This window comes from Quercus lobata, chromosome 7, assembly GCF_001633185.2.
Source record: "Quercus lobata isolate SW786 chromosome 7, ValleyOak3.0 Primary Assembly, whole genome shotgun sequence".
Lineage (NCBI taxonomy): Eukaryota > Viridiplantae > Streptophyta > Magnoliopsida > Fagales > Fagaceae > Quercus > Quercus lobata.
This window is the reverse complement of record NC_044910.1, coordinates 29,793,618-29,807,391: the sequence shown is the minus strand read 5'-3', so window position 1 is coordinate 29,807,391 and position 13,774 is coordinate 29,793,618. Positions and strand designations below refer to the sequence as shown.

General features: G+C 35.6%; 1 protein-coding gene across 1 annotated transcript; it reads right to left on the bottom strand.

Annotated features, from left to right (window-relative positions):
* Positions 1 to 689: 689 nt before the first annotated feature.
* Positions 690 to 1,235, bottom strand: LOC115951876 (transcriptional regulator SUPERMAN-like). The gene has a single exon (XM_031069006.1). The coding sequence runs from the start codon at positions 1,233 to 1,235 to the stop codon at positions 690 to 692; it is 546 nt and encodes a 181-aa protein (XP_030924866.1).
* Between the last annotated feature and the right edge of the window lie 12,539 nt (positions 1,236 to 13,774).

Here is a 13,774-nt window from a genome sequence, read left to right as displayed (position 1 = left end):
ATATTTTAGTTTTAACGCCTTCTACTTAGTTTGTTAAATTGGACAGTTGTCAAAATTTTAAATAGGGAACCCAAGGCACTGTAACTAAGTTTTGCCATTTTTTTAATGTTTTCTTTTCCTAATACTCTAGATAATGTCCTAGGGTGTGTTCTTGGTGTGCTTTAGGGTTTTGGGATCCCTAATCAACGCATATTTTGAACACTATTGTATATCTATTTTCTTTTTGGTAAAGGATTTGCAAGTTACCCAAAACAAAATGGAACATAGATTTCTTGGATGAAACATAATTATTCCCAAACTAAGCTTCTCACCACAAAAAGAGGACAATTATGGATCGGTGGATCTCTTGAAAGAAATAAAACTATGCAAGGAAAAAGATAATGTCATCCTTAAATTAAAGAACAGCAACTTCACTAAAAGATTACTCATTATAAACAACAAAAGTTTTACAATAATTGAGAAAATAATAATAAAATAAGGTATAAAATGAATTATAAAGCCGGCTGCAATAGCAGCAAAGATTACAAACAATATCAATACCAATCAACACATAATTTGTGTCCCCTCTACTGCACTATAAAAGCAATTGATATTATCTGTTCATCAACATGAGAGAGTAGATGAAGAGGTGGGTAGAAAAAAAGAACCTCTTTTATTAGACCAAAATAGGCGTGCTCATCATTTCCGACTTAAAAGAATTCTCTTGTACTGATTGCTGTCGATGTTCCTTGAGGCTCAGACCCTAATCGAAGCTCAAGGTCCACTTCTGCAGTCTGTGGCAAAGCATGACTCAATTGCATCCCTTTCTTTTCATTGCAGCCATCACAATCAATTGCCATTTTATCATCTCCGGCCGAAGGTGTCTCAACAAACAAGGAAAGCTGCTGAAGTTCTTCGACACCAACTTTGCCCCGAGTATCATCTGGCCTTTTTGGAGTGCAACTATTTTCTTCACTAGAATCAAGTTGAAATAAAAATTTCTCCTCCAAAGATTGAGGCTCACGATCAGTGGGGTTTATGGCGATATCCAAAGGGGGAGAGTTTTCATCGGCAGCTTGTTTAAGCTTGGCTCTCTCTTTTCTATGGATGTTCATGTGACCCCCTAGTGCTTGTGCATTTGAAAAGCCTCTGTCGCAAAAAGTACAGGTATATGACCTAACTTGGCTTGAGCCCTGGTCATCTGAGCTCCATTTCATCTGGTCAGACTTGTCAAAGTTTTGGGGATTAATTGCCATTTTTGAAGGTAGGATATATGGAGTAATACACAGAGAAAGATCGAGGAAAAAAAAGAAGGAAAGGTTAGAAGAGAGGAAAGGGAGCAAGTAGGAGATGGTCAACTGGTCAGTTGAGGAATATATTGTCATTGATGAACTATACAGTGCTCTTTTTTGCTATAGATAACTTTTTTTTTTTTTTTTTGATAAGTATTGCTATAGATAACTTGCATGCATGAAAAACATAATTTTATTTTCATTTATTCCTTAAATGACTGAATTATCCTTTAAAAAGGTTATAAGGACCCGAATAAATTAAATAATAGATGGGTATTTTGATTATTTACCAGAAGATCCATTCCGTTGACCATTAGTATGCGTTTGCCTAAAAATTATTTTATATTTTCCCTTTTTAGCTAGATCCCACGACACTATTTACGACCCAGTCAAATTTGTGAAAAACGTGCATAAACAGGTCAGTCGTAAGTCTCACGGCACTATTTATAATTTAAAAATTATTTTGTTACAGTGTTTTCAATAAAATAAGCAGTATCCAAATAGACTCTTAATTAAGTCAGTAATGACAGAAAAAATCTTGCCGTAAATTTTTTTTTTTTTTTTGGTTCATTCAAGGACTCTACTAGACGCTTCTTTGGATTACTCAAAGTATATCAATAAAAAAAAAAAAAAAAATTAATCATTATTTTTTTCTTTAAGAAAAAAAAAACTATGAAACTCTTTTGCAACCTTTGGATTTTGGAAAAGGTTGATCTGTTGCTTGCTAAGCGTGAATAGTTAATATAATTATTATTGTGAGTGAAAAGTTATTTTCTCTTTCATCTTTTAAAGTGTATTTTTCACGTTAAACTCTTGTAATAACGGTGTATACAGTATTGTACTTAATAAACTACACAATAAACTCTTCAAGTCCTACCATCGGACAAGGAGAAAAAAAAAAACTCTTGTTGGGCATAAGTGAGTTGTGTAGAAGTAAAAATATATATAATATAAATACATAATTGTGGTCCGTGTGCACATATATTTTTCGTGCACACTCACAGAAAAGGATTAAAAATATAGTATGATGCTTGGCTGATGGTATAGGTTATAAATAAACAAATTAATATGATTTCTGAGCTCTCATTTTTAGGATTTTCAAACTTAGCTCTCAAATAAGTGATATCCTCTACTCTACTGTTGAAAACCATAGTTGCCATATCATCTTTCATGTCCAAATAACACAAGTGTATCTCTTGCATGACAGAGTCAACCCAATACTTCTCTCTCTAATAACCTTATTATTTTACATCCATATGCTCAGTTGACCATGGCTGTATAACACAAATTGCAACTGGTGGTTTCAGGTAGAATATATAGTTAAAAAAATAAAAACCCTAATTAAGTCTCACAACCATTTCCTTTTGTCTTACTATTGTCACTTTTTGACAGAAAGGTTTCAACTGGAAGGAAAGCGATTTCTTTCTCTTTGGCCCTTTCCATATAACACACTTGAGCGTATTGAATGGTTAATTTCATTTTAAAACAAGTGTGCCTTTCCTTTCCCTTTCTCTCTCAGCTTTTTTTGTTTTTTCTTTCAAATAATTAATTAGTAGAAGGAAAAAAGAAAAGAAAAAAGTATCCATTACCAAAAGGAAAACTCTTTTATCTCCAACCTTTCTTATTTTAAAATAAAAATAGATAAGATCTTATCTATTTTTATTTTTAAAGAAGAAAGGATAGGTGAAGATTACAATTGGTGATTACTCATGAGTCATGAGGGGGGTTAATTATCTTTCTTTCCTTCCTCTCTTTTTTACGCATGGTCTAATAGTTCTCTTTATTATTTTTAGTTAGCAATGATTTATTTATTTTTAGACTCATGCTTTGCAATTTATTAGAAACTCTTGCATTTACGTACATATAGAAGGTCAAAGACTCAAAGTTGTATAATAGTACCCTCTCGCTCACGTAAGTGCTTAGGATTCCTTCGGCAAAAATGGCCCACTACTACTATTTAACAAAAAAATTAGCAATTTACTACTGTTTTGAAAATATGTAGGAATCTACCACTTTTTTGAAACTCAAGTTTGCCGTTAAACTTGAGTTCATTAAAAAAATTTACTCTGAAAAATTTTGAAAATTTTTTATGGTACTCGAGTTCCATAAATTCAAGTACTATGGAAAACTCGATTTCGCTAAACTCGAGTATCCAAAAAGTAGTACATCCCTACATATTTCCAAAACAGTGGCAGATTGTAACATAGTTTGCAAAAATGTGCTATTTGATTATTTCCGCCGGATTCCCTCTCTTAAAAAAAAAAAAAAAATTGCTTAGGATTCCGGTAGCCAGAATTCTTAAAGGCTAAGCACCATGAATATTCATTTAATTTTTTCTATAATAGCACGATGAATTTCAGTTTCTCAAAATGAACCGCATTTGATAATCTTTTATTATTTTGTAAAGTTTGGAATTATAATAACTTTTTTTTTCCTAGGTACATTTCTCACAAATATTAAGGCAGTATGTTATGACTATTATTAATTAAAATAGTTTCAATGGTGAATGCTGTGGTCATGTAAAAGTGGTATTACTTCAATTACCACATTTCATGGATTCCAATTTTTTTGGCATTGAGTAAGTGACTTGGGTTCAAATCCTTTCAATATCAAAAACCAATTAGTGTTTTAGCATAATGACAATTAAATAACAGTCATCATGGAACATACACCTTAAGTTCAAATCCTATACTAGCATTACTCATGATTTCAAACCCCAAACTTGTGCTCACACAACTCCATATTAATGGAGGGTGGATGTGTCACTTGATTCAAAAGGATTAGCAACCAACTAGATTGAGAGTTCCAATTGTTAAATTACAAGATTTGATCCAAAATTTGAACATTGCAGTCTTGACAGAGAGAGTAACAAACTTCATTGACATGGTGAATATGTACAAGGGATTAGCATTTAGCAAATATGGGCGGGGTCAGGGGTAATTATCCCACTTCAGCACTCTTTCTGGTAAAGCTAATAATTTTTCCAATTTGGGTAATATTATTTGACTATTTGGATTAAAATATCATATTTGCTATTATTTTCAGTGTAATTTTAGCTATTCAAATGAAATCTTTAAATTTATTATATTTAGTTAATCTTGTGTAAATTAATATGTTATTGATTACATATTGATTATTTTTATTTTTATCTTTTAATTATATGAAATAAACACTTGTAGTTATTTAAGGTTAAGGAGAAATATTATTATAATTAAATTATGTTGAGTCCCAATTAAATCCTAAATAAATTATATTGTTGTGGATCTTTCAAATCTTATTACAAATCCTTGCTCAAGATTTGTTTTTTCTTTTTCTTTTCCGGATTATTACATTTATATTATATTTTTTTATATCAATTAAATCATTTTTATTTATTATTTAATTTGTTACTTATATTAGATAATATTTTTTGAATTAATAATGATGCTTTCAAACATGCCTTTTAATAATTAATCTTGCCTTCCTTGAATTAAAATCTTAGCAACGTAAACTTTTATAAACCATCATTTAACACATTATATACATTAGGGGTTTAGCAATACAGGATTTTTTTTATAAACCTCCTTCAGAGCTTCGATTATCAAAACAGAAGTTTAAAAAAAACTCAGCCAGAGTTGAATTCCAATTTCAGATAGATTATGATCACTTAAAACATTGGCACTTGTCAACTCAAGATTCATCAGTCCTAAATGGATTATTATTAAGTGCAATAGAACCAACCAAATTGCAATTTCATTCATTTGGCTTCATCTCATTGTCTAGATTCAAGAGAAAGTTTTGATCTTTACATTTCGATTTTTCTTTTTGTTGGTTAAGGACTTTAACTTTTTGTGTGTAATCTATAATTTTTTTTGGATATGGCCGCCTCTCCAGGCTCTACTTTAGCGGGCCCTTTGGTCAAGTTGCATCTTTCTTTAAATATTTATATATATAATTATACCAGTTATCTCGCGAAGTAGGTCATAGCCACGCGCTCCTATTCTCCAACTCAGTTGTCATCATGCAACTTTGTCAAATAATCTATGCTCTGTCGTCTCTGCATGGTACTTGCAAGACCTCCCTAGTTGATTTCTACATATGGAGCCTTACAATATAATGGGTGTTTTGGACATTTTGCTTTATCCTGTACTGTAATAGTATTACAGTAGCATAGTTTTTTTTTTTTGGATAGTAACTATTATATGATTTCTTATTATCTTGTGGGAGACATTTTTGTGGTGGGCTCAAAATTTGAAGGATGTGCCATAAATTTAGAAATTATACTTTTCATGAAATTTTCGATGTGTTTAACAGATAAGGAGTAAAATAATAAAAAAGTTGGAATATCACCTTTTTTTAATATAAAAAGAATTATGATTTCTTATTTGTTTGAATGAAATTTTAAAGTGCATGTCATCAACACTCTTAGATTTATGAAATTAAATCAAAATCAATAAATAATCTATCAAAAAAAGAAAAAAGAAAAAGAAAAGAATCTTTATCTAACTTTAAATGTCTTAGCTTTCTTTATTTAAAAGAGATCCTCTAACTAAAGAAACTTTTTGTCAAATGGTCTAGAATTTAATAAGAACAATACTATCAATTAACTATGAGAATTATTACCTGTTTACTATGAAATGACTTCTTTTGTGACGTACCATTCTTGTATCAGCATTGGTATCCATAGTTCCATACTAATATTTGCTTTGAATGCATAAACAAAACCAACATATTTTGGTGTTACAAATCAATCTACCTATACATTTGATACCACTCTATAAACACACCTGACACATTTAAAAATAAACACTATTTGAATCATATTAAATATTTAGGTTTAATGCTAGTGATGTTCATTTTATACTTTTATCATCATGAAAAAAATTGTAAATATATAATTTGAATATCATAGGTTGAAATTCATTATATATATAATTATTTATTCTTGATTGTTTCATTTTAGTTGAAAAAAATAGTAGAAGAATTATAATTAATTATTATTCAATCATTCTCCATGTGTAACTGTAAACTAAACTAAACTTTAACGAGTGAATTAAGTTCAACAATTGAAAATTTTAAATTAAAATAGAACAGAGACAAGATTTCAACTTAGATCACCTACTCTTATAACCTAATAAATTATAACTTAATTTTATTTAAAAAGTTTATTTAATTATTTAGTAATTATTCTAATAATTAATGGATAGAAGGCACATATTTCATTATAATTGGACTGTCATGTAAGTATGTCATCTTGTATGATAAGGTTGCAATAAAGATAAAGTACGGATATCACATCTCATGGATTTGAGACCCTGAGAATTTTCAGATTGGTTTATAGGCTCTTTTGATCCGTTGCCTTTTCAGTTTTTACACTGGTCTGTGGGGATGTATGCAAAGATCATGAATCGTAGACTAAATGAGTTTGATAACCACTAGGTTTTGAGGCATCGAAAGAAAAGATGCGTTATGCAGCTTGTAAATGAAGCATGATTTGAACCAGGTTTTCTATTGAGCAAAAAGAAAGTCTAGGTACTCTAAGATCATATCATTTTGTCACATTTTTTGTCGGAACTTGTTGAAGTGCTCGATTATAAACGATGGACGATCATTTCTATATAAACTTATTATTTTTTCCATCACTCAAAATTAGCTACAGTTGCGATAAAAGAAAGTAAGTAATTAAAAATGTGTCCTTAACACGTTTCCAAATTTGAAATTGGGCTTAAAACTAACAAGATTATTCTTAAGATGAGCATTGAATGAATGGACAGTCGTGATTTTTTAATGACTTTGTATTCACCATTCGTGAGAGCTTACATGGGCCCCCCCATCAATGAAGTGGCAGCATCTGGTAGAGCCAAGCCTTTAGCATGATACCATGACGACAATTAATGTCCAGATTGAATGACACTTCTTAGAGCTACGGTGCTGATAAGATAGATAGTATTTAATTAAGTGGCTTCGTGTTGCTAATGCATGAATCTACCACCGTCCATGAATACAATTACATTAAGATGTGAGGGTTTGATCATGAACCTTGACAATGACCATGTTGAGGCTTCATTAGAGGAAATTCATGTAAGTGACATTGTAACCGACTGTTTCATCATCAATTAATTAATAGAAGAATAATAGTTAGATTGTAGGTCAATTTGACACGTGGAATAGAAATATGTCCTTTCGGACCAACTGAAACAGTTTTTTTGGGTTCTATAATGCTTTTATTTATACTTAACTCTTTGGCAGCCAAGCTTGCCTGTTTAATTTACGACAAAGCTTTTCTAATCAAGTCGTGGAAGTCTCTGCGATAAGGCTTAGATTATTAAAGTGGAGATCCTTTTGGATCAAGCTTCAGAAACAAGGACAGCATTAGAAGCTTACGACTTTCAAGCGTGACTTGTACTAATAAACATCTTATAATTAATTCTTTTTCTAAGTATTAATTATTGTCAAAAAGTCTAATGTAGAAGGTTACTTTGAGACTAAATTTGTTGAATTGACTCTTAAAATTTATAGTGATTTGAGGGAAGCTATATATATCAAAAAAAAAAAAAAAAACACTCTTCTATATATGGTGCTACCTTTTATTTTTCTCCCTTATCAATTGATGTTTCTACTCTGGGAATGAACTGCCCTTTTCATATGGGTATGTATGTTCGGAATTTTGGTCACCTTCCCTTTCCAACCAAATATTTATGTCATCCAATGTAATCTTTTTAACTTGGGTTTTCGCACTTAAAAGAAGTACTATAATTCTATTAACATAATCTTCTTCTTCTTCTTCTTCTTTTATTTTTTATTTTTATAATAATTTATGAATCTAAAATAAATGTGGTGCTAATAGGATACACGTGAGAGCAGTGTTGTACCATCCAATTTAGCATCCAATTTTTTTTTTAATTATTTATTTATTTTTACCTGAAGATCGCATCCGACTGAATGTACAATGGAAATGGGCTCCTGACCCAATCTAGGCCTGGCAATGATATACGGAGGCCCTGCATAGCGTAATGTGTACTCGTGCGCTGGGCTTAGTGTTCCAACCTATTTTAACTTAAACCCATTTCCAATTCTAACTGTCCATTACTTGTCTTAAATTCTTAGTAATTTGAGACATCCAGTGTCAACATGTGTGTAATGGAAAGGTTTTTTTTTTTTTTTTTTTTTTTTTTTTTTTTTAAACTAAGTAATACAATAATCGTGTACTCTTTCTTTTTACATATTTATAGTAAACTCCTTATTCATATGAGGAGAGAGAGTATATTATTATTGTATTCTTGGAGTATTGGATAAGTTTTCATGATGCAATTACTTGTCACTACAATAAGGTGAATTATAGAGATTAATTTTATTATAATTTAGAATAATGGTTAAATGATTAAATTAATATTTTTCTAAACTTTGGGGACAATTATCATAGTATTAGTCTATCATGGTATGTGGTCTATTATGAGGAAAGCCAAAGATTTGAATCCCCTTTTTTCCATTGTTTTTCTTTTTGAGAAATTTAGAATCATTTTTCCCACTTGTTCTAATAATTGTAATACCCAAAATTTAAAAAAAAAAAAAAAAAAAAAAAAACTTATCTGGAGTGTTAGGGTCATAATTTATTGTAATTGGCTAATCATTTGACAAATACACTTTACTTGTAATTGAGTAGATTTAAGATAGGGTTAGTACTTCAAGAAACATGTTTTTCAAGTCAAGTATTAAAGACATGAAGATTTGTCCAAGACACAAGTGAAGAAAAGTTGTTCATTAAGACTCGACAGATAGCTCGAAAGATGCCTGCTATCGAGACTTAATATGAAGCTCGATAGATAGCTTGACAGCAGCTTGATCTATCAAGATTTATGATTTTCAGTTTTCCAGAACTGAAATTTGGCCCAGGCTTAAGTATTTGTTCAGGGTCTTTTCTCATAACCCTAGACATATATAAGACTTATTTTAGGAGCCATCACATATGGATACAGAGACCAAGAGATTTATTTTCTTTGTGTGAAGCTACGGTGTTTGTATGCCATAGGGTTTTGTAACCAAGTACTTACTAATCTTCATTATTGATGAAGTGAAGAACTTTGCAGCCAACAACAACTGTTCAAGTTGCTGGAGTTAGTCACGTACTACGATCCATGCAAAAAAATTAGTTAAAAATTGGAGGTTTGTGCATCAAAGGGAAAGAAGACTACTACAAGATCAAGTCTAATTGGGTATTGGAGTAAAAGTTTAACTGTAAGTTGGTATTTTGGGATAGATCATGGTAGTTGGTAAGAGTCCTTATACTTGTAACCACTTGATTGTTGATTAGTGGATTTTTGAAAGTGGTGACCTTAAAATCACCTGGTGGGGTTTTTGCCTTACGAGGTTTTTCCCATTTATCAACAAATTACCGTGTCCAAGTTATTTTCCACTGCACTTAGTATTTTTGGTGATTTATTGGTGCCTTCACATTTTGCATACAATTGAACTTAATTAATCAACTTGGATAATTGAATTAATTTACCGGGGTCAAGCTATTTTAACCCAACATCGAGGTTGAAACTTATCTCCACCTTTCCTTCCATTTAAAGAGGTTAGAATAATCTATATATCTATATATATAATAATAGGTAAAGTAGATAGAAAATCAAATTAAACTTCAAATTGGAATGTAATTAGAGTATAATTTTGCGCCATATGTCTCACTAATCTAAATTTTAGAATTTTGTGCCAAGTGAGTTAATTTAGTGTAAAAATTGAATTTCAATTAGAGTTTCATTTTGTACCAGGTGTCCCATCTAATCTAAATTTTTAAATTTTTGTACCAAATTAGTTAATTTAGTGTAGAAAACAAGGAATCCAATATAATAAACCATAGAAAATATAATCATATAACTAAAAAAAAAAAATCAAATTTATAAGTCATCTATATAATAATAATAATAATAATAATAATAATTGTAGGGTCTCTCTTTGGGGCCCAGACCCAACAGATAGGTGATTCTGGCCCAAGGAGCCCTAGACAATGAATTTGTAGAGAGCGGGTTACAGAACTAGGCCCTAACGAAGTGAGTGTTAGTTAACTTTGGGCCATGCAACGATTGAACGTAAGAATATCTCTTTCATGTCCACTAGATATCCGGTCCGAGGAGACATGTGGGTGCACTTCTGTTCTTGATCAAAGGCTATGGTCTTTCTCTCTTTCTTCTGTTCCTTCTTTTCCTTTTTCTCCATCCCCTTCCTCATGGGGACTTTTTTCTCTTATATAGCCCCCTCCAAGTCATCAGGACCTTACACTTGTTGATCATCTGGGCCTTCATTTGAGTGCCCATCCCATCGGACATCTCTCCTGTCTTTCTGTGAGTTGTTGTGGCCAAGGTAATACTGTTCGCCTGTCTTCTCCACATTAATGCGGCCAGAAAAGTAGCTGCCCTGCATTTAATGTGGCAGCTGTGGAGCGATTCTTTATTATTGGTAGGATGCATGTCTGAGCCATATCTGGCATGTCCGAGGAGACATCCCTCCTCGAATCGTCTTTTAAATAAGCTTAGGCCCATAAGAATTGGGCCAGGGGCCCTTTCTAGCACCCACACTTTCTCCTTGGACTGAGTTGAACTCTACAGAGGGCCCAAGGCCCATTTTTTGATCTGGGGACTTTACCCCTACAATAGTCCCCTCAAAATTCCGGCTCTTTCCCTCTCATCCGAGGAGAAAAGGTGGGATTTTGACATTTATGGGGTCATTTATTGTAAAGTCTTGTTTCGCTCGTGTAGAGGTACGGCCCCATGTGCCTCACTATTGTTAATGACGTTTCGTAACTCACGAGGCGCTAATTATTGCGCTTGACGACTTTATGTCCTTCTAATCCAATGGTGGGGTGCTAGATCAACGGTTGATATTTTCCCATTTTTCTAGGCGGGAGTGAGCCCGTTCAGTTTCTCCCCGCTATATAAGATTTCCTGAGAGACTTGCTTCCATTTTTTGAAAAAGCACTCAAGTGTCCCAGAGCGCTTCGGCATCCCCTTTTGCACAGCATTTGAAACTCCACATACATTCCCTCGAAGATTCCCAGCGAGTTCCTCACCCGTAAGTGCTCATTTCCCTTCCGTTGCCTTTCCCGGCATTCTTCCTTAAGTAAATCTTCTTCGTGTCACCTAGGATTAGTGGGATAGGTAAGCTTGAGAAACTTGTAGACTCTCCGGCCGGTATGGAAGGCTTCAAGGCTAAATACCGTATTCCGCCGGGAGTAGGTCTAGAGTATTACTCTTTGGAAGAAATCTTGATCAAGAGAAAGACGGGGCAGGTCTCCATTCCAATGATAGCCTTTGTGGAGGGAGGAATGACGATCCTTATGGGGAGAATAACTAGGGATTATTTGCATGGTCATAGATTGGCCCCCCACCAGTACGCCGCGAACATGTTCCGGATCTTGGGGTGAATAAACGCTCTGAATGAACAGATGAACCTCGGCCTCTCATGGCACAACGTAGTTCACCTATATGAATGTCATAACCTCAACGAGTCGTATTACCTGAAATCCAAGTCCGACGAGGTGAGGTTGATATCTTGCCTTCCTAAGTCCAACAAAGGCTTGAAGGATGACCTTTTGATCATCTCCGGATCATGGCACGACGGTATTCACTGCCCAGTTAGGGCAGGAACACCAGGTGGGGCATTGTAGGGTCAGATTCCTTGGAGGGAATCTTAGTCTCGAGCTTTCCTTTCTTTGTTTCAGTTTTGGTTTTGCTTGTTTGCCTCCTCGGACTAATGTAACCCTTCCTTTGGGCTTTGCAGACAAGGAGCGAATAACTCCTCGGCTAAGTTTGGTCAACATCCCGGCGCTCAACTTCCTCCTAAGGTCTGAAATCTTTGTGAGTGGGGATGGGTAACTGCGTGCTGCTCCTCTAATTTTGGACTACGAGCCCCTTTCGCGCGCTCTAGTGGACGCTAGTCAAGCCATCAGGGCTAGAAGTCCTCGATTAGCACGCATCGACGTCTCTGTACCAGGTTTCCTTGCTCGGAGAGACCTACCTCCCGTCCAGCTGCCTACTCAGCGCGTTCTTCCCGCTAAAGTTGTCCCAGGAGAAGGAGCTGATTCCTCGCATTCATCCCTCGAGGTTCAGATTGACCAATTCCACTTCTCCAAGGAGGGAGAGGCATCGGCCAAGCTTGTAGAGCTCTCGGACTCCGATTCAAATATAGACCGCGCCTTGGCGGCCCCCAACCTTGATTTAGTAATTGCACAAGTTGATACTAACCAAGAGATTGAGGAAGAAGGCATGGATTTGAAGCCAAGGTCTGGTCTCAGGGGCCTCCTGTCCAACAGAAATAAGGGGCAGTCTTCCAGGGATGCCCCAAAGGAACAGGCTACCTCCAAGCCGCCTCCTCCTCTTCCTCCCACAACTGATCCAGCACTACAGCCTCTTCCCAATTTGAGGTGGAAGAGGCTCGTGGAAGAATTGGAGGAGGGCGAGGTCGACCCTGAAAAGGCTAAGCACTAGAAAAAGGGCAAAGAGCCCAAGGAGAAAAAGACTAGGTTCGTTGACAGCCGAGACGAGGCGGCTATTCGAAGGGAGTAGCGGACCTGGTCCCCACGCCTCGAGTTGGACGGCACCCTGATTTCATGGGACGCGACTCTGTGGGAGTCCCAACGAGGACAGGCGTCCTACCTGGTTGAGGCCCTGCAGCAACCCCTTCTCTTGCCTCACGATATGGAGGGACTTCCGGCTACTCGGCAACCGGACCTCTTCATGTCACTGAAAAGAGACATGGCTATGGTAAGCAAAAACTTCCCTTATTCAGTTTCCTTATTCCGTATCTGTCTATTCTGTCTATTCGTTATTTTCTTTTAGTTAAACCTCCATTATTCCAGCGCAGGTCACTCAACAAATTTTTGTTGCTAAGGAGTGGGCCAAAAAGGCTCGCGAAGATCTGAATAGTGAGGCTCAGTCCCGCCTCGCTGCTGAGAAGGCTGCCAACGCCCTTAGGTTGGAAATGGATCGCCTCAGCAACTAAGTGAAGGATGTACACAAGGCTCGCGCTAGCGCCGAGGTCGGACTCAAGACCACTATCAAGCAGGCTGAGGATCTGCGCCAACAGCTCCATCTGTCAGAGATAAACCTCGCAATTAAGAAGCAGGTGGTCTTAGACCTTAAGGCTGAGCTATCAAAGGCCAAGGAGGTGGCTCGCGTGGCCAGGGAGGCGGCCGAGGCTACGGTGGCAACCTCATATGAACGTGGAGTTAGGGATACCGAGGTTAGACTGACCGAGGAGGTGACTACCATATGTAGGGATTATATCACTATGTCTTGGGGGGTAGCCTTGGACCAGGCGGCAGTTCCAGCGGACTCCGATCTTAGGAAAGTTGAGAATATCTTCTTTCCAGAAGATATTCGTGAGATTTTGGACTCGGTTCCTTTTAAGGAGCCCCTCCCTGCGAAGGTCACAACCTCAAATTCCCATATACTTGAAGCTGAGGAGATGCAACCGGTTGTAAAGGACAAATCGCCCGAGGACACTCTTACAATTAGGGATGTTGTCGC